The following is a 22,139-nucleotide window of genomic DNA, read 5'->3' as shown; positions in this document are numbered from 1 at the left end:
AAGGGGAACCGATTCCCCCCACAGGGGAATCGATACCCCCTGGGGTTCTGGTTAAACACGGGCATAACCCTTATTTTTGTTCAAAACCCTTTTCTCTCTTCCGCCGTTCACTCTCAACTCTCTCCCTATCTTCATTCTTGCCTCAAATAATCAATTTTAATCGGAATTCACTTCAAATATCATCTCCTAAACTTGCAATCATCATTAAAATCGTGCAAACAACATCAAAATCCACTCAATCTCATCCTTCAAGGTAAAATTTTCTAAACTCCCTATTTTATTGATTTTGAACATAGGACTTGTTTTAATTAGTTCTAGGATGAACTTTAGATCGGGCATTGATTGTTTAGTGATTAGAAACTAGATATTACAACCAATTTCATCAAAAACACAAGAATTTTCCAAATTTTTTAATTTTTGAAATTAAAAAAAATGTTAATTTTCAAATTATTGTGTTTTGATTAAATTATGTTATTGTTATGAAAACTATACATATATTGTTTCTCAAAACCATAATTTTCAAAAGTTTTTCAAAAACTTTGCCCATTAGGATTGATTTAGAGAATCTTGAAATATTGAGGACTCAATTGAGTTTTGGATTGATTGAATTGCATACATATGTTTTCTAAATTGCAGGTTATCAATTCTATTCCGATTTCCTAAACCATGTCCAATCCTAAACGTGCTAGGTCATCATCTAGTCGCTCACACCGTCAGCCAAATCCTCCTCATATTCCAATTTCTAATCCTAATCCCATTGATCCTAACTTGACTATCCAAAATTCGTGTTTCAATCATCCTGGTCCTAGAAATCATCGTTTTTGGTATTATCAATATTTCGACTCTTACAAAATCCGGGAAGAACGTATTCCTTCTCGTCAAGCTATGTTAGCTATCAATTTTAAATATCTTCCTCTTTTACAAGAGTGGAAATTTGATAAACTCTTTGACCTTGAATCCATCGTTTACCATCAACTTGTTCGTATTTTCTATTCTAATGTCGTTTGTGTTAAAAACCAAACTGAAACCGAAACCATAGGAATTCGTTCCTACCTCCTAGGATAATTCTTATATATTGACTCGGCTTACATAGCCAATACATTCGGACTAGATAATGATGGTATTTCAAATGAAAAACAAGTTTTAGGATCTCGTTATAAAAGAAGGGATATTGCAAGTGTCTTAGACCTTCATGAACGTTTTCTTCATCTAATGATTTCTTGGTGGTTTCGACCATCCGGAGGTCGTTATTATACTCTTAGAGCCTTAGATCTTTGGTGGTTACATTATTTGGAAAACAATATTAAAATTAACCTACCTCAGATTATTTTGCTGAAATTATTGAAACCGTAAATCTTGTTCCTAACAAGAAACTCTGTTCATCTCTTGTTTACGGTTGCATTTTGAGTAATCTGTTTTCCAAAGCTGGGCTTAGAGTCGGTCTAGATGCCGTTTTTCCCCTTAAGAAACAAATTAACCTTCTTTCCTTAACGAGAGCGGGATGGATTGTGAATGGGTTCGATCTTCTGCAAATACTCCGGGAGCTAGTTCTTCACAAGCTCCACCCGAAGCTGACGAAGATCTCGAGCTTGAGCAATTAATGCGAGACATCGATGAAGCCGAAGATGTGCCTGAGCAGCCCGAGGAGCAGCCCGAAGAGCAAGCACAACAAACGCATCAAATGCCTCCATATTTCCAATCCTTTATGGAGACATTCGATTTCCGATGCGCTACCATGGATTCACGCTTTTCTTCTATAGAGTCCTACTTATCCATAATGGGAGCTCAACAATTAGAAATTCTTCGGGAGATGCGTGTAAACAATGAAGCAACCAACGCGCGTATTAATGACCTCACTCACGAAATGGCCGCTATGCGAGCTCGTTTTCCTCCTCCTGATCCTGATATGTGATTCTATGTTTTACTTTGAACTCCAAACTTATTGTTTTAACATTTTGAATATTTTGGAATGTTTGAATTTGTGGATTGATTGACTTTGAATTTGTTTGGATTTATGAATGGTTAGAAATTATCTATTTGGTGTGATTAAATTTATTCATTATTGCATCATTTACTTCATGATTAGATATATGACCAATTTTGCTATTTCACATTAATTATGAATATTGATTATGAAACTAATGGCTAACGTTTCTCTTGCTTGTGATCTTAGCAGCTTATATTATATATAATCAATTGGCTAAATGATTTCAAAACCTTGTTTAAATTCTTTAAAATGTCTTTTTGATTTAACAAAAAGGGGGATAAGTTAAATGTGTTTTAAATGATAAATGGGAGAAGTGTTAGTGTTAAAGTAAGGGGGAGTAATTTCAAAACTTGATTTCAAAATCTTAAAATTACTAAAATATTTTGTTATATCAAAAAGGGGGAGATTGTTGAAAACATTTTGATATTTCGATATAACAAATTAAGTTAAATGAATTTTAAGATTTTCCAAATGATTTTCTAAATATATTCGATAGAATTATTCGAATATCAAAACATTCCTCCGAATCTTTCAAAGATCATTTCTAATCCTTACTCAAAGTGTAAAATTAAGTTTTAATCTTAAAACAATTTCAAAATAATTTTACAAAGTATTTCGAACCATTTTAAAGCCAAAAATTCCAGATTCATCAGAGGGAACCGATTCCCCCCCAAGGGGGTACCGATTCCCCCTGAATAGTTTGGCTATGAGAATTCCAGTATGCTCGGAGAGAACAGATTCCCCCCTAGGGGGTACCGATTCCCCCCACGCTCCAAACTATTTTATTAATTGTTTTCACACTAAAACGGCTATATTATTTTCTCTAATCATCCCCAACGTTCAGAAGTGATTCAAGGTGTATTTAAGCAAGCTTAGAAGCCATTGATCAATAACAAGAAACATCAAGCAATTAGAATCAAGAGAGAATCAAGAGAGAATCAAAGAGAAAGCATCAAACCTCAAGTTTGAGCATTTCAAGCCTATTTTTTATTCAATATTCATTTTCCTTTCAAGAACACTTATTGTGCTCAATTGTATTTATTCTTGAGTGTTCTTTCTTTGTTCTAGAATTGTGCAAACATATTTGCCTTGTGAGGTTTTTCTTGTAAGTTTGCAAATTTGTATTTCTCTTTGAGAAAAGAGTGTTCTCAAGAATTGGGGTATATTCTTGAGGGAGTTGTAAGGTTATCTCTTTGGCCTCAAAAGAAAGAACAAATTAGTGAATTTGTTGGAAAATCCTTAGTGTGGATAGCTAAGGTAGTGGACGTAGACTTTGGTTGATAAAGTCGAACCACTCTAAATCCCTGTGCAATTTCTTTCAATTTTCTGCAAAAGCTTCCACAAAAATTTTTATTGCCAATTCACCCCCTCTTGGCCGATTCAGTCAATCAATTAACTCAACAATAACGAGTTATCTCAAGCTTTATAAATTTAGCATTATGTAACTTTATAGATTGTTGGGATTATGGTGGTTCAAACTCAATTCCGGGCATATCTTCTTGGGTTTCACAGTTAGGCCCAGAATTGACTTGGGTTGTTGTGATCCAAGTTGAAGTGGGAAGAAGGATGAGTGATTTTTCTTCCTTGAATTATTTTAATTCCAAGTGTGCGTGGAGGCGTTTTCTCACGAAGGCTTGAATCGCAGTTTGGAGTTGATTTTTGAGTAGTTTGGCATGTCCTCTTGTGATTGGGCCTAGAGGCAAGGTGAGTCCATCCCTTGGGCGTGTGGTGTATGTATCAACCCTTGACGATAGTTCTCAAAATCATACGAAAATTATTCCCTCGTATGCATAATTTGATTCTTAAATTTTTTTCTCACTTTTCATACGTATAGATACCATGTTCCAATTGAATTTAAAAAATTTTGCCCTCTAACCAATGTTCATGTAACGACTAGTTTATTCAAATTCAAAAGGAACCCAACACATCCACATGACGAGTTCCATGTATTTAAAAATTTATTTTTAATTAAAATATTATTTTCAATGAAAAAATTTAATATATTTTAATGAAACTTGTCATGTAGACGTGATGAGTTTTAAGAAAAAAATATTGGACCTCGCGGGCCCTCAAACCTGGGTCCATTTAAAAATAATTTCCTGAAAAACTCACCATACCCAAATAGCAAGTTTGCTAAGGTGGTGTTTGTTTTTGAAGAGGTAAAAGGTCTACAGTCTGCGGACCACATCTGCAGCAGAAGAGGTGGACCAAAAGTCTGCAGTCTGCAAGAAGAAGACTGTTTGTTTTTTAATGTCTGCAGACTGCTAAAATAAATTGAAATATAAAATAAACTGATTTTTTAAACTTTAAAGAGTTTTGCAATACTGAAATTTAAATAATTTTAGTTTTATAATACTGAAATTTAAATAATCCATACAACTACAATAATAAATTTTTTAAAATAAATCAATTTATATTTTAAAATAAATCAATCCATATTTTAAAATAAATCAATCCATATTTTAAAATAAATTTTTCCATATTTTAAAATAAATCAATTCATATTTTAAAATAAATTTTTTCATATTTTAAAATAAATTAATCCATATTTTAAAATAAATCAATCCATATTTTAAAATAAATTTTTTCATATTTTAAAATAAACCAATCCATATTTTAAAATAAATTTTTTCATATTTTAAAATAAATCAATCCATATTTTAAAATAAATTTTTTCATATTTTAAAATACATCAATCCATATTTTAAAATAAATCAATTCATATTTTAAAATATTTTTTTATATTTTAAAATAAATCAATCCATATTTTAAAATATAAATATTTTAAAATAAATCATTTTATATTTTAAAATAAATCAATCTATATTTTAAAATAAATCGATCCATATTTTAAAATAAATCAATCCATATTTTAAAATAAATCAATCCATATTTTAAAATAATTGTTTTATATTTTAAAATAAATCAATCCATATTTTAAAATAAATCGATCCATATTTTAAAATAAATCAATCCATATTTTAAAATAAATGTTTCCAATTTTAAAATAAATCAATTCATATTTTAAAATAAATTTTTCCATATTTTAAAATAAATCAATCCATATTTTAAAATAAATTTTTCCATATTTTAAAATAAATCAATCAATATTTTAAAATAAATCAATCCATATTTTAAAATAAATTTTTCCATATTTTAAAATAAATCAATTCATATTTTAAAATAAAATTTTCCATATTTTAAAATAAATCAATCCATATTTTAAAATAAATCAATCTATATTTTAAAATAGATTTTTCCATATTTTAAAATAAATCAATTCAGATTTTAAAATAAAATTTTCCATATTTTAAAATAAATCAATCCGTATTTTAAAATAAATCAATCCATATTTTAAAATTAATCAATATATATTTTAAAATAAATTTTAAAATAAATTTAAATGATTTTTTCCCGCAGACCTTTAAAGACATAAAACCATGTTTGCACCAAGAAGAGCTCGCGCAGACGTTTGAAGAGCTTTTGTCTTCTAAAAACCAAATGTTCTGCGAAACCTAATGTCTGCGCGTGGTCTGCACGACGCAAATATAAGAGGTTTGAAGATGTTGCACAGTAAAAACAAACTAAACCTAAATGTTGTAACATTTATCGTAAATTCCAAAATAAATTTGGAGTTGGTCTATTGGGCCAATTAATTAATTCGTTTGGATTACTGGCCCAATTTCTCCCATATACACTATTACATCACTCAAAATTAAAAAGATCCATCCTTTAAAATATTTTAGGGGTTAATTATCTCATTGGTTCTTCTTTATTTGAACTCAATTCAAAAATACTTTTTTTACTGTTATTTGGGTTCAATTTCAGTCCAATTAAGCTCAAATTTAATCACATTATTCAATTATGTCAATTCATAACCCACTCTAATCAATCCACTATCGTTGATCTGAAATTCATAATGTTAAATAAAACCATTGCAACATATAAACCTTATTATTAAAAAAATCAATCCTTGACGAAGACAACATGCCAGGATTACTAAAGACGAATTAAAATAATTATGATACCATGTGAGAATAATAACATCGATGATCAATAGTGAATGAGAGACGATGGATAATGAGGGTAAAAATTTATAATTACAAGGTACGATGGTTAATGAAATAATCAAGGAAAAATGAAGAAAAATCCTTTGTAATTTTATTAATTGAATTTATGAAAAAAAATAATGTAAAAGCAAACATCCAATGTCCAGTAAGAAATTATTTTCAGAGACTGAAGAAATCCTAATGGGTTACGGAAATTTGCCATACGTAGAGGGAAGGGAACCGTTGTGCGGACCGATTGTCTAATATGGTGTTCGAGATGAATGAAGGTAGGCATATCTTAACAGAACCCGTTCCTCTTCTTCAGATTAGAGATGACAAATGGGCGGATCAGGTACGGATACCCCTCTCCATACCCATTTAATATTTTTAACTCCACCACCCGCCCACCACTTATGATTGGTAAATTTTTTTAAATCTACACCATCCCACGCGGGTACATTCTCAAATCCATCCCCACACCCACTACTTAACTGGAGACGTACCCGGCTATACTCGCCTAACAGCAACTTAAAGTTACACATAAGCAACAAACACGTCCATTAAGAAATATAATAAAATAAACCAATAATTATCTTAATTAAGTGTTAATATAGATCTTAAAGTAAATAAAACATTATAATAAAAGATATAATTAAACCTTAGAAACATAAATGACAAGCACATAATATTTTTTTTTCTTTGGTACACATAAATGAAATTATACCTAAATTCATAATGGTCCAAAATTTAATGGGTATTTAGTGGGCGGACGGGCGGATGCGGGGCAGGAAATGTCTCAAACTCATCACCCGCCCACTACCCGCAACCGGTATCACTTTCTAAATCTACACCCGTCCATTATCCACTAAAGTTATACCAATTTCCACTCCAATTAGAACGAATACAGTATAAAATCTACGAAATTATACCCGTTTGCCATACTTACTTCATACTGATATAGTTGGTGTAGCATACACCGTTTTGTTTTTCTAGTTTTAATCCAATGTACCCAAAAAATAAGAATATACCACGTATTATGTTTTTAATGACAATTTTTTATAAACTAGGATGAAAAATGATAATTTACCCTTTAAAGTGGAATAAAAAAGTTTAGATATCAAATTGATCCTTTCTTGCAATGTAGTAAAGTGACGTCGTTTAATTCAGATGGTGGGGATTCTGCTAGCTTCCTTTTCCTTTGTATTCCACTATAATCCGAAGACTAATCTAAAACCCTACTGCTCCGATCTTTGGGAAATCACCAAATTTGCTAACTCGAATCCTCAATCTTGCCCCTAAAAGATGCTAAGTTTCCCTTGATTACCATGTCGTCCGAGGAAATCAGCCCCCAGAACGTCTTTCAAGCCGACCCCATACGGGCCTTCAATTGCGGACCTCCGACAACTACTCGACCCGGCTCCAAGACCCGAGAACTCACCGGCTTCATCCACGACAAGATGTTCTCATTCCCTCCCTCTCAACCACCCGAATTTCGCTCCTCCAACATTTTTGCGGCCGCCGCAGACCGCCGAGACCCGCCCAGCCGCCACCATAGGAACTGGGAGAGAAGCGCCGAGGGTTGCTCCACAAACAACGGCGATGATGAGTCTGATGGAGACGATGTGGATGACGAGGAAGACGAAGGTGATGATGATGATGACGACGACGGAGAAGATGGCGACCAAAATGATAATAATAACCGCAGTAATAATATCAACATAAATAATAAAAGTACCTGTGGAAATGAGACTGTAAGTAACGCAGGAAGTGGAAACCCCGAAAATATGGGAAACGGAAAAGCAAAGCATCCCTTCGGTTAGTATTCTGTATTCTGTTATTCCTTCTATTTTGAGAAATTTTATTGATTTCTATATGAATAAAGGAGGTTTATTCATTTGTTTTTGTTTCTTTATTAACAATTGTTGGAAAGTGGGAAGAAGCTGCAGAGAACTGGTTGTGAAAGAAGGAGGAATAGGGCTGGGGGTGGGAGACGGTAATACTTATCAGAATGCGGTGACAATTGCCGATCCCAGTGGGGATAATTATTACACCCAGTATTTGCAAGGTGGAGAAGGGTCTGCTGCTAGTGGTGTTAATGGTCAGAAGGATATCTTGGTGGGGAATGGTGGTGGTGAATGTGGGTTTAGTGGGAGGAAAGATGTTCTCTTTATGAATGAGTCCGGTGAGTCCTTGCGGACCATTTTTTCCGACCCTGTCACGTAAGTGCTGTACTCAACTTTAAGAATGTTAAAGGAATAATTATTTCTTTTATTTTATTTCTACCCCTGATGTTGATTTCGGCTACGATGTTTTTGGTACTGGTGCTTAGTTGTTTAATTATAGTTCGGTTTACAAGATTATATGTATAGTTAACTTGTGGACGTGTAATTGATATGGTCATGAATTTTATATGTCCTTGGACTAGTGAGCTTCAGCTGAGATTATTATATGCAGGGAAGTTGATTAGCGGTTTTTGTTATTGCAACTAGTTATGCATTCTATGCTGCAAGGCTAATGAACAAGTAGGATTGTCCAAAAACTTGCTTTCTTTTCTCCGGGATCATTTAGATACGTTTATCAGTAAAAGACTGTCTTTCAAGGCATCCCTGCCCTTACGCCTTAGCACTAGACAACAAAAATGCCTCATACCCTTTTGAGCAAGGCCCATTTGATCAGTTGCATGCCTATGCTCCCTTTTTTGTATGGCTATAGGAATAACAAAAGGCTGCATGATTTAAGTTATCTTTCATTTCTTTTAACTTTTCATTTTTTTTTCATTAAATGTACCCTTACTAGTAAGAAAGGGATAGTATCAGATCTTTTGCTTCTCAATATTTTAGTATTCAACTACTGACATTGACCATAAGGAAAGTATACACAATTGCATATTGAGTCTGTGTTGTCAAGGCGTGTTCCTAGGCATTCTTGGGCCTTAACATTATTCAACAGAAAGGCCTCAGATCCTCTCAGGCCAGGCCCATATAATGAGGTGCACGCCTAGTGCACCTAGGCACACTTTTTTGTAAGGCAATAGGCATGGAAAACCCTGTCTGATTGAATTTCTCTTTCATTTCTTTTATTTTTTCACCTTTTTTTCATTTGATATAACTTATTAGAAATTGATAAAATCCAACTCTATACTTTGTAATATTTGAGCATTCAACAATTAACATAAGTAAATCATGTATGTTGACTAATGAAAAATGCATATTTTATAGACAAACTAGACTTCACTTTAGATTTTATTATATAATTTAAGATATATATATATATATTATAAAAATCTCACACATATACCTATTGCACTTCATTTCACTCAGGCTATTGCTTTTTTTGTTTGCACCTTGTACTTGAGTCGATATAAGTGTTTAAGCACCTAGTGTGTCCCTTGCACCCTTGAAAACTTTGAATTGACTAATAAAAAGATTGTATGTTTTTAGATAAAATAGGCCACCCTTTAGAGTTTATTTTATTTTTTAACCTTTATATGTATACAAATAGGCATACAACAATTCAAACATATAATATAGTGTTTTACTTCACTTTGACTAGTGCTTTTTGTGCCTTGTTCTTGAGGCAATAAAAGGGTAGTACCTAGATTGTGCCTTGTGTCACGGACATAGCATCTCGGTCCTGTTGTTATGCCATGCGACACTTGAATGGGACAACTCCCAGACAAGTCAGCCTTTCCAAACATAGATCCATGCCTCGAATTAACTCGTCACGAAACCAAGTCACACTGGTAAAGAATCATCCCTCAGTTCATCAATGATCCCACAGTATCTTATCCAAACAGACAAGCCACACATTAGTCCCAAGCCATAATATAATTCCCCAAGCCACAAGTACTCTTGGAAAAGAGATCCCGTGGGGCCTAGCGAATGCTAGGTTGTAACCCCACTCCTCAACCAAGAGCTCGATATGGGGCCCACTGGCCCTAAATCGTCCCTAGGTATCATCCTATAGAGACATTGTACCATCCACTTGGTCCCGATAATCGCACACCTAGGTTCCACATGAACCTAGGAGAAGGTCACTTACACCATGGTAGCTCCACATGCTAGCTCAGGGTAAGGGGGATGGTGGAGACCCAACACCAAATCACTTCCCCCTAAAGAGCTAAAGAAACTTACCAGCTATGACACTTGTCGCAACCGTCTTTCGGGTGGGCCCGAAATTTGGCTTCGACTTGAAATAGAATATTGGGAGTCGCCACCGATCATTTAAAAATATTTAGGTTGATCGGATACCATCTTACCGGATCTGCATTTTACCAGAAATATGTCGGGCTTGGGAATTGGTTACAGTCAAGGAAAGATTAGCACCATTGAACTGCCCTTTCGGTACCATTTAATTTATCGGTTGTCTTAATTGCAAAAATTAAAATTTTAAAAATTCGATCATAATTATTTACCTTTTGATCAATTAAAATTATCCCTAAAAAAATCATAAATTAAGTAAAAAATAAAACCAACAAAAACAAAGAGTTAGTATCAATTATCAAAATATATAAAAAAAGGTAAATAAATAAATAAAAGGGAATGAAAGAAAAAAATAAAAAAATAAAAAAAATTAGAAATAATTAAAATTCACGGATCGAATTAATTCTAGGAATGAGTTTCAAGAGAAAAAAAAGAAACTTAAGGGATTAAATAGCAAAAATAAAAAACAAAAGTACTAAAATAGCACAAACAAAAAATTAAAGGATAAAAGTAAAAGGACCTAATAAATAAATGTGAACAAATAAGATCCTCAACAATTAATATAAAATAAACACAGGGGACTAAATTGTAATAAAATCTAATTATATGGATTAAAACGCAATAAAACAAAAGGCAGTAACAAAATAAAAATAAACAGTGACTAAATTCGAAAATTATTAAAATCAATATGCATATTCGAAACACATAACAAAGTATATGACCAGAGTGCAAAAGACATTAAAATAAGGGAGCTTAAAGGTGATTTTACCCTGATAGGACCAAAGCATAAAACACACTGAAAACGAGGACCTTATGTGTGATTTACCCATTAAGACATGTGAACAAAAATCTCCTAAACACTGGGGACTTGACAAGTTATTTACCCAAAAATTTTTTAAGAGCTTAATAACCCCCTGTTTCGTTTCTGTTGAAATAATTAAAACATAAACTTAACAATTTCCATCGCCACGCAACCCTCCCAGTCAAGACATCACCACCCCAAATCTCGGCCGGCCACCACCGCGGTGGCCAGATTTACTCCGACGAGTATCCCTAGAAGCCTCTCCAACGACCCTCCACCGAAGAAGGATCGAAGATTCAAGGGTACGAACCTTCATATTTGTTTTGTTTTCTCTTATATTTTGAACGAAATAAATAGAAATTTGCATGCAAAAGGTAAATGATACCTTAAAAGATCTGTGGCTTTGTTTTGATTGCTGCTAAGAAAATATGTTTCGATAGTTCAAAGAATTTTTTTTTGTATTTTTATTGCTAATTATTTTTTCATTTACATGGCTTTCGGTTGGGTTATATACCCATTACAGAGGGAAAAAACAAAACGATAGTGGATCACTATTATCATGGGTGGCGTTGGTGGCCAACAAGCATAGGTGGTGGCAGCATGGTGGAGAGGCATGGGTGGAGTTAGTGTTGTGCAGCATGGTGCTTTTGTTGGTGGTAGATGAGGACAAAATTTAGTGTCTACAACACTAATACACGTTAGAATGTCTGAACTGAGGCCATTACCTTGACAGGCACTCCATCTTCATTCTTCAAGTTTTCCCTTGCTCACGGTATCGTCTACTCAGCCCACCATCGGGTCACTGTCGGGGTACCTTGCAAAGAGTTGACCATTCTCTTGAGGTCTATCAATTGCCCTCAAGAACTAAGATCATGATTCGTTCCATGGGACACCAAACTCACAGATTTGGGTAGAGTAAACCCACTTACCTTTGTTTTTTTTTCTCTCATTGCCATTGAGCTTGTTCTCTATAAGGATATAACCTTGAGGAACCATCGTTGTTATGTCTAATATTTTGGACACCATCACATATTCTAAAAATATGACGCATCACTTGGTGTGTTACCCCTCGCATACCTATCGCTTTGTGGAATCTCAAACAATGTGTCATATATGACTCGATTCAGGTAATCATTCCCAAAGGTACCATATTAGCTCAAAACATATGGTCATTCAATTATGTTAAACACGTCCCAACTCAAGCCCTCTTGGCCCTTCATCGACGCCATGCCTAAACTGTCCACCTGGCTCACGATTGCTCACTTGCAGCATCCTCGACAAATGATAAAGGCTCACCCACTTTTATTCTTGTCGAAGCCTTAACTTTACAATTCTCTATGATTCCCACTTGTTGACACCATACCAAGCGATTTGTCTTGTTCAAACCATTCTTTTCGATTCTGTATCCTACGACTTTGTCTTCTCCCCCACACATTCTCATGACGGCCTCGTCATGAACAACATTTACTATACCACTCAAAATTAGATAGCTCCACCTTTTCCTCTGCTCGAACTCATGATGACCTCTTCATGAACATCCATGTGCCTCATTCCCATGAATTGTACACTCAATGCACTCATGTGTGCCTCCATCTACTCCTTCACAAGCAATCAAAGATATTTTTGATGCTCTTCCGTGGAAGTGCTTAATATCATTATATCATCCAACTAGATGACTACAACCTTATCGAGGTAGCCATGGAACACTGAGTCCCACCAGTCGTTTTTGGTTCATCCCTTTCAGCCACGTTCACCTGATTGTATCCCGACCTGAGGCCCAACTTAGTGAAAAACTTGGCATTATTCAGCTAGTCAACCAAATTGACAAATAGAAGAATGAGATATTTATTCTTGACGGTCACTTTATTTAATGCCCTATAATCCACACACAATCTCAAATTCCCATCATGTTTCTTTTGGAACAACATTGACACTCGAAAAAGTGGCTTTGAGGGTTGAAAGAATCCTACTTAAAGTAACCTATCCAACTGCTTCCTAACTCAGCCAGCTCTGGAGGACTCATCCGAAAAGGGCACATCGTTGGAGGTTTAACTCTCGAGATTAACTCCAATCTCATGGTCCACCTACCTTCTAGGTGTTAACTCTTTCGACAAATCATCTGGCATTACATCCTCAAAGTCCTTCAACACTACCTGAACACCCTCAAGCACTGTACCATAATTGGCATCTTCCTTGGAAACTAGGAAAACCTAGAATAAAGGCTCTTCCTTCTTCAATCCTTTCTTAAACTTGATAGCCGATAATACCTTTTTCCCAAGACATGGAAGAATCGTAGCTGACACCATACACGGTTGCTTCCCCATGTACATAAAACAACTTGACGCTCTTTGAACCTTTTTGCCCGAACTCGGTGCATTAGCCACATAGACGGTCTGTTAGCATGAATATCCCATTCCAACATGTATCATGATCCATTTGATCTGGTCACCCAGTAACCTGCACATTACCAAGGTCACGATTAAGACTTTTACAATTCGATGATTTCCTCAACCTAATGAGCACCAGCGTTCTCAAAAGAACAAGCGTCCTTTACAAGATAAATAAATTAAGCATCACATTACTACAAAGAAAAAGAACCTATGCGTAAAGATTAAAAATCAACATCCTTTGAACCATCAATACCAAACACCCCTGTATGAGCATCTAATGAGCACCTCGTGCCAAAACAACACGCGCGGCTACGCAAATATCAAACAAGAATCTCTGTGCTAAAAGAACATGCGCTTTTGTGCTAATAACACAAAGACATGCTCTTACGCGAACTACACCAATTAAGCATCTCTATGCAAGACCAAATAATTACACCATGGCCATTCCACACGTTAGAGCACTCAAGGTAAGATCAGGTCATCTTGCCTACTCTCATCTTGAAGTGATTAGCTTGAACTCTATCTCCCTGCATACCCCTAAGGGTGAAGTGCTCGGCATGAATCCTCAAAAGAAACAAAGAACACAAACTGTCCACAAACATCAATCCCCTCTCTGGCTCCTTCCTCAAGCTACTCAGTTGCGACTCTGAGGTAATTATGAATCGTATAGAACCCATTCTAGCTGGCTCAAACTCACTATCTTCTAGGGAAGCGTTCACTTGCGCACCGTCCCTTGTTGATGCCACCATGGCATTAAAAGCATTTCGTTGTGGACACTCTACATTATAAAGGAAATACCTCAATGTGAGTCTATTCCCTCCATTGCTCGATCCATAACCAAACGAAACTCTATTTGGGTTGGGTCCCTTCCAGGGAAACTCTTATCCACTCCCCAACTTGTAGTCTTCTCCCTTCGAGCCAACTTGTTTCGCCCACCTAATTGGGTATTCGCTCCACACGGAGAAGGCACCTTACATTTTTCACGATGATTATTGTAATCATTAAGACACTCAGCAACGACTATCTCTACTGTCAGATCTTGCACCTTCTGCCTCTACAACTCGAGCCTCGCCCATGGCTTAAGCCCTCAAAGGAAATGAAACAATTTATCCATTCCAGACATGTCCTTGATATCTAGCACTAAGGTTGAGAACTCTCTCACATGCTCCCATATGGTCCCCGTATGAGACTTTCTTCAACTTCTTACGAGCGTCATAGTCTATATTTTCAGAGAGAAAGAAAATATTCAAACTTGGACCGCCACCATAACTTTGTCACCGGCCATAAACATCGACCATCGCCACCTTATATTCATCAGACTTGGTACGCATTGCTCGAGAATATTGCTCCATGTCAACTAGAAAATTATCAAGCTCTTTTAGCATCCCTCGCCTCCTCACACATTGGGGATCAGTGATCTTGGCTCGTTCGCCCCCTTTTATAGGGTTCGCAGTCAAAAAAGCCACAGTCGCTTGAAGCCCACACTAATTGGAGCCTTTAGCTCCTCATACCCAAGTTATAACACACCTATGGCATCTCTTGCCTTGTTCTCCAATTCGGTCATTATCTCTGCCAACTCCTCTTTAGTCTCCTCGACACTCCTCGTTTGATCTACAAAGATCATATGAGCGCTACGAATCGCTCACGCGGTTTTAATCTCATCTAACTTTCGTCGATCCACAAAACCCGTCTCCTGTATGACAGGTGCTCCAGCTTCTTGCTCCTCACCTCCGTGAGAGCTCGTTGATCCATCATTACACATGTGAACCATTCACTTTAGTTCGTTGGCAACTCAATACCTGTAACACAAATGAGGCACTACCGTGCCTAAAAAAGAGAGCACCACTGTGCTAGATTCAATGCACCTCTGTGCTTGAATTAACGATTGAGCACCTCTCTGTAGTAAAAAAAAATGAATGAGCACCTCTGTGCTTCAGTCTAGAATACGACACCTCTGTGCTTTGAGACGATTGAGCACCTCTGTGAATCAATCTAGGATCTGGCACCTCTGTGCTTTGGGATGATTGAGCACCTATATGCTTCAATCTAGTATATGGCACCTCTGTGCTTTTAGGGATGATTGAGCACCTCTGTACTTCAATCTAAAATCTGGCACATCTGTGCAGTAAAGAAACGATTGAGCATCTCTGTGCATCAATCTTTGAAATGGCACCTCTGTGCAGTAAGAAAAGATTGAGCACCTCTGTGCATCAATATTTAAACAGACACCTCTGTGCAATTACCACACTATTTCACCCTGCGTACTCCACACGCTAGACAGCTTGGCGTATGGTCAGGTCATTCTGCCTACTCCACGCATTGAAGCGCTTGGCATGAATATTGTATACCTTGCCTAATCAACATGTTGAAGCGCTTGGCGTGAAATAGAAACGAAGAAACATCATCTGCCAAACCAAACTAAACCCGACTCTGATACCAAGTGTCACAGACATAGTGTGAAATAGACCACCCTTTGGAGTTTATTTTATTTTTTAACCTTTATATATATACAGACAGGCATAAAACAACTCAAACATATAATATTGTGCTTTACTTCACTTTGACTAGTGCTTTTTGTGCCTTGTGCCGGAGGCAAAAAAAAGGTAGTACCTAGAGTGTGCCTTGTGTCACAGACATAGCATCTTGGTCTTGTTGTTATGCAGTGCGACACTTGAATGGGACAACTCCTAGACAAGTCGGCCTTTCCCAACATAGATCCATGCCTCAAATTAACTCGTCACGAAACCAAGTCACACTGGTTAAGAATCATCCCTCAGTTCATCAATGATCCCACAGTATTCTATCCAAACAGACAAACCACACATTAGTCCCAAGCTATAATATAATTCCCGAAGCCACAAGTACTCTTGGAAAGGAGATCCCGCGAGGCCTAGCGAATGCTAGGTTGTAACCCCACTCCTCAACCAAGAGCGTGATATGAGACCCACTGGCCCCAAATCGTCCCTAGGGATCATCTTAGAGAGATCGTACCATCCACTTGGTCCCGATGCCGCACACCTAGGTTCCACATGAACCTAGAAGAAGGTCACTTACACCATGGTAGCTCCACATGCTAGCTCAGGGTGAGGGGATGGTGGAGACCCAACACTAGATCACTTCCCTCTAAAGAGCTAAAGAAACTTACTAGCTATGACACCAGTATACGAAATGTCTGAACTGAGGCCATTACCTTGACAGGCCTTCCATCTTCATTCTTCAAGTTTTCCCTTGCTCACGGTATCGTCTACTCAGCCCACCATCGGGTCACTGTCAGGGTTATCTCATGGAAATGAGATGTCCCCGACACCTTGCGCCCTTGACAACACTGCTTTGAGCCTAAACTTAGCTCGGTTGGTTCATGTAGCCATCTTTTACAGGTGGCATCTAGCAGGTTTGTGGTTTAAATCCCAGTATTTGCGACCCCTTTCTAATCCCTAGGCTATAACTTCCTTTTTATAAAAAAAAAAAAACTGTAAAGATTTCTTCTCTTTCTGCATACATATTTGATTGACCTGGTGATTTTTAGTTGTTACTTATCAGGGAATTGTCATACTTAAAGAAAGAAAGCGTATGGGGAAAAAGTTGGACTGATGTTTCAACCATTTGTTTGCTTTACTTCACTTTAAAATTTCAGGGGAGCACTCATGGATGATGCAATGATATTGCCTTGTGGACATTCCTTTGGTGCTGCTGGAATACAGCATGTTCTTAGAATGGTGGGTTTTTTACTAAACCTATTTCTTGCATTATGATGCTTAATTGTTAACCAAGTTTTCGCCATGCTTTAAAGAATTATGTTTGATTTCCAAGGGATGTCTTGAATCACTACAAATTATAGGTTTAAATCTAAAATAGGCTATTTGGTTATTTTCTGTGTTGTTATGGGTATAAATGCCCATTTTTCCATATTTCAGAGTGATTTAGCACTCACGATTACTATAGTACCAGTCTTATTGCCATCACTTCTTTCTGAAATCAAATGAGGATCTAAACATTTTTTATTTTCCTCTCAATTCAACAATAGCAAGTGAGAGCAAGAAAACTAATATTGCATCTCTTTTACTGGAGAAGAATGGTTGTCTTTCTTCATTTATAAGAACCTTATCTTGTAGAATATCCATCTAACAAAATAAACTTCTTATTCCCATGTTGCATGCTACTATTAGTATTATGTTTCAAGACAAAAACAAAGGCAAATCAGTTGCAATATTTTTTTTAAAGAAAAAAAGATGGAACTTTGTATCAGATTCGGCATCAAGAGTTGTCCCATGTTTCAATGGCAAACTGTATTAATCTTATAAATATAACCCATCATTTCCTTTGGAGAAGAGGTCCCACCACCTAGAAAAAAACTAGTTTATCACATTCCTTTCTAACTCAATTTGTGGCTTTCTTGTACCTCGATAGAGGCCTAGACCCTTAAAAGGCACATTCTTGAACCAAACAAGGTTCCTACTTTGAGACCACATAACGATTTAGATCTTGGTATCAAACACCTTCCTTTCTCATCATTTTCATGGCAATGACTTTCCCTTCGAGAGAATTTTAAGACTGAACTTTCTCTATATGGGTCATGGCAGGGTAAGTAGGTGGAACTTAGAGGCTAACGCTCAAGTTCTTCTTTCTTCTAGAGGTATTTTATGGAGTAGTCAAAGTTAAGCAGTGAACATTAGCTGTAAACAGTGAGGTCAATTATAATTTTGCTGCTGAGGGAGAGTGAAGTTGGAAGTCTAGCTGTAAGAGCCAAGCGAGCAAGCTAAATGGTAGTTAGAAGGAGCTTCAGGCCCTTAGCAAAGGTCTTATTAAAGGATTTGGTGACTGGAGATTGATTGATCCTCCAAGGGGTTGGGCCTTCAATGTAGCCTGAGGTAGAGTGAAGCTGCATGGGCTTCAATGGTGCTACCATTTCATGTTCAGCTTTGGTGGTGATTGCATAGAGAATTTATTGAGTTTTAGTTAGATGTCAGTACTAATATTTTAATGACAGATTGACAAAAGCTCAAGAATGGTAATAAAAGAATTAGTCAAATCATAATTGCCTGATGATTCACTGACAGCATGAGGCTGTCTAAGGCACTGATAATAATACCATTTTGTTTTGTTCAATGTAAATTTCCAGGGTTTTTATTCCTTATCTATTTGTGTTTCTTGTATTGACTTCTAGGCGGAGTTTATGTGGCTGAACTTGTTACAAGCCATCTAGAGTTGCTAACTGTTCATTGATTCAAGTGTTTTTGCAGGCTGATGATTTGACATGATTTATGAGGTGGCTTTGCATATTATTTTCATTGAATCACTGTTGAATGAGTATTTTTTTATATATAATATTTTTTTGTGCAGCATTTATCTTTTTTTTTTTTTCTGAATTATTTAAGTAGCTCTTGGGTTGAAACTTCTTTGTCAGTCTTACCCAGCCATTTGTTTACAATGATTATAACTGCATATTAATTGTATATTATGAATGCATTATCAGAAAGTTTGCTACACTTGTCCGCAGTCAGTTATAGAGGAGTCGGTAGCTCCTAATCTTTGTAAGTAATTTTCTTTGGTTTCGAAGGACAATTTCATCTTCTTTTTTGGAATTTCGGTCATAGCTTGTTACTTGTATTAATTTGCTAATTTTTTCAGCAAGGCTAATATGCTTAGATTAGTATCTTATTGGTCTTGTTAAGCACCATCTTTTTGTTCCTGCACACTGTTTCCCAGGTTGTCAGTTTGTGCACGAATTTTTCTTGTATGTTTATCCCTTACTCTCACGTATTATATAAAAAGCTTTGTCAATGGAACCTAGGCTTCCTGAATATTAGGTGATTTGCAAGACATGGTGAAACTTGTGTCATTAGAAAGGCTATTAATATTTTAATATGCAAAAGTTGTCATGTTCTATGCTATGTATTCATTATTTATGTTCTTCGGACATTTAGTTATTTTCTTTTTGTTAATGTTCAAGAACAGCTCTCCGAGCTGCGGTGCAGGCATTTTGTCAGGAAGAAGAGTTACAGTTCTACCGCTCACCTAAAAGGAGGAGAGAAAGAGTTGATCAGGTTTCTCTCTTTTCTTTCTTCCTTTTGAAGCTTTCAAAACTCCTTTGCTGAATTTGATATTCCTCTCCAGTGGCTTATGCATTTTAATTTGCTTGCCATTGCTTTTACCGTTTCTTTTTTATCATCGTTGATTCATTCTTCTGGTCGTCTGTGCATATAGGATAAGAGTAGCCATGGTGAATCAGTTATGATGGATCTTCCAAGGGGTAGGGGTGTCCAGTTTCCGTTTACTGTGACAGACCGGGTTATCATAAAGGTACAAGTGCCGTCTTTTTTGGGGTTGTAATGCCTGTTTTAGATGACTGGAGATTGATTGATACAGGGTAACAAGAGGACACCACCACGCTTTGTTGGACGGGAGGCTGTCGTAACGACACAATGCTTGAATGGGTGGTTAGTAACAACCTTCTTATCTTTTATCTCAAGAATGGGTTGCATGACATGTTATCAATATCGGGTTTTTACATGATTTATTTCTTGAAACACGGGGTCTCGCTTGTTCTTTCTTGTCCACACACACTTTGTATTAATGATTACAAAATCTTGAATCAACTCATACTCCTCTACCAAGATATAGATCTACTGGTTGGAAAACAGAGTTGGCATCAAAATAGCCCAAACTTCTGTAACGGGTATGCTTTATCTAGAGCTTGAAACGAGTTATCCGGTTTCTGGGACTTGGTATTTCCCTGAATTTCTGCTTCAGCTTGAATATGTAGAAATAGAAACTATCCATATCGCTTTTTTACAAAATTTTGATTTGTAGGTATGTGGTAAAGACGCTGGACAATGCCGAGAGTGTTAAACTGCAGTATCGTTCGCTTGCCAAAGTTGCAAACGAGACATCATCGTCAAAGGCAATATCGAGCAAGGCGGGACCAAACTAGTTGTAGTTCACCTGCGCTGCAGTTCAATATTACACGGGGCATTGCCGATTTGCCGAGGTTCGATGTTTAATCTAACTTCAAATACTTCTTTCCACTATTATGATTACAGTGTTCCATGAAACAGAACATAGAATGTGGTACTATCCTTGTAAATTACGAAAAACGCTTCTCTCATGTTGTGTAGCTTAAGAAACCCTAAATTTAAGTCCTCCAAGACTCCAACATATGTGATCATTTTTCACTTATAATATATATAGAGAGAGAGAGAGAGGAAATATATTATTTTATACTAGTGTAAAATAGATTAGTTACATGTTCTATAATCTTTTACTGCAATTGGCTAGATATTTATATCATGTTCTAAATATATTTTAGTACAATTCATTATATATTTGATGTAAAAAAGTATGTTTATAAAAATTATTATGGGTAGAGTGGAAGAGATTTATATACAAAATTTTCGATCTTGACTTTTTAATTATTTTTTTGAATAGGGCATAAAAAAATAAGCTAAAAACTTTTTATAATAATGAGTTATTTTTTAAAAGTATACCTCTGTCCTATTAAAATTATTATTTAGTTATTGAATTTAGGTGGTGAAAAATATTCCAACTTTTGTTTTCTCCATATTCAAAAAAATAAGTCAAATAATTTTCAATACATTTTTCATAAATTTTATTATTCAGATCATAGTTTTCAAAGTTAAAAAATTAGATTTATCATTATTTAAAATGAATATGTACACATTTCAATCTCAAAATGTTTTCCTATTGATAATATTTAAATGCATCCAAACAAGTTTTTCACCATTTTTCTTGTCATCTATTTATCAAAGATCACAAATATAAAAATGCTTTAAAAGATGAGTAATTTAAAAGTTGGAAAGCTAAGAGATAGAAGCCAATTGATTTCCGGAACCAAACACGTCTATATCACATCCAAAATCGGAAGACATTCTGACTGATATTCTTACATCTGATGAAACCGTCCACCTTCTCTCATACACCTAGACAAAAAGTGTAATACCCATCTACCCTATACTTTTTTGTACACGAGATACATATGCCACATCATTTTAAAAACGTTTGTTTGAATATCTGTAAAAATTCGTTTATTTTTATAAAACATTTTAATTTAGTGACAATAAAACATTAATTCAACTTACGTAGGTAAAACAAAAAGTAATATTCAAACATTTCATCTTTTTACATCATGGAAATCAAATACTTTTTAGAGAGTTTTTACTACGTCTATTAAATGCCAACTAAATACATCAAAAGTAGACATAGATGTCGTACAGTTACTGATGAGGCGACCCTTGCTTTGTGAAGTTAGATGATCTCCTTACTCTACTTGTATTAACACCTACGCATGAAATTAACACACTAAGAAATTTCTTAGTGAGGCATATATAATCATAAGAAAAATTCTAACCACAAGTATATCATGACAATTCTAATATCCATTAACTCTTTCATTTCATTATACACTATAGTTTACACCTGTAGTGCCATTATAGTAATTTCCCAACTTACTATAATTTACGCGAGTTGCACACCCACTACCAATACGGAAATTCATAAACTTATTACGAATTTCTTAGTTTTGCACTTACAGTGCCCATACGGAAATTCATATACTTATTATGAATTTCTTAGTTTTCACGCATAGTGTCATTCGGTAATCACCATACATATATTAAGCAACATGCATCTATGACTATCATCACATATAAGTACAAAATAAATGCATTCGCCTGGCTTGCCTCACTATTATAT

The 22,139-nt window shown here is 35.7% G+C and overlaps 1 protein-coding gene across 3 annotated transcripts; it reads left to right on the top strand.

Annotated features, from left to right (window-relative positions):
• Positions 1-7,218: 7,218 nt before the first annotated feature.
• Positions 7,219-20,602, top strand: LOC120193100 (U-box domain-containing protein 62-like). 3 transcript variants are annotated; one of them, XR_005522833.1, is made up of 8 exons: positions 7,219-7,851; positions 7,967-8,255; positions 17,065-17,146; positions 18,904-18,961; positions 19,386-19,474; positions 19,635-19,730; positions 19,797-20,155; positions 20,241-20,296. XR_005522833.1 is itself a non-coding variant. In XM_039195707.1 (8 exons), the coding sequence occupies exons 1-8, from the start codon at positions 7,362-7,364 to the stop codon at positions 20,359-20,361; spliced, it is 1,296 nt and encodes a 431-aa protein (XP_039051638.1). In that variant the 5' UTR covers positions 7,220-7,361; the 3' UTR covers positions 20,362-20,602. The 3 variants fall into 3 exon arrangements, 2 of the variants coding, with proteins under 2 accessions (XP_039051639.1, XP_039051638.1); XM_039195707.1 differs by having other exon boundaries at positions 7,220-7,851; positions 19,797-19,867; positions 20,241-20,602; XM_039195708.1 differs by lacking the exon at positions 20,241-20,296 and having other exon boundaries at positions 19,773-19,863.
• The last annotated feature ends 1,537 nt before the right edge of the window (positions 20,603-22,139 follow it).

Source organism: Hibiscus syriacus, unplaced genomic scaffold (genome assembly GCF_006381635.1).
Source record: "Hibiscus syriacus cultivar Baekdansim isolate YM2019G1 unplaced genomic scaffold, ASM638163v2 tig00116989_pilon, whole genome shotgun sequence".
Taxonomy (NCBI): Eukaryota; Viridiplantae; Streptophyta; class Magnoliopsida; order Malvales; family Malvaceae; genus Hibiscus; species Hibiscus syriacus.
Note: the sequence above shows the minus strand (reverse complement) of the source record. Positions and strands in the feature narration are given on the sequence as shown.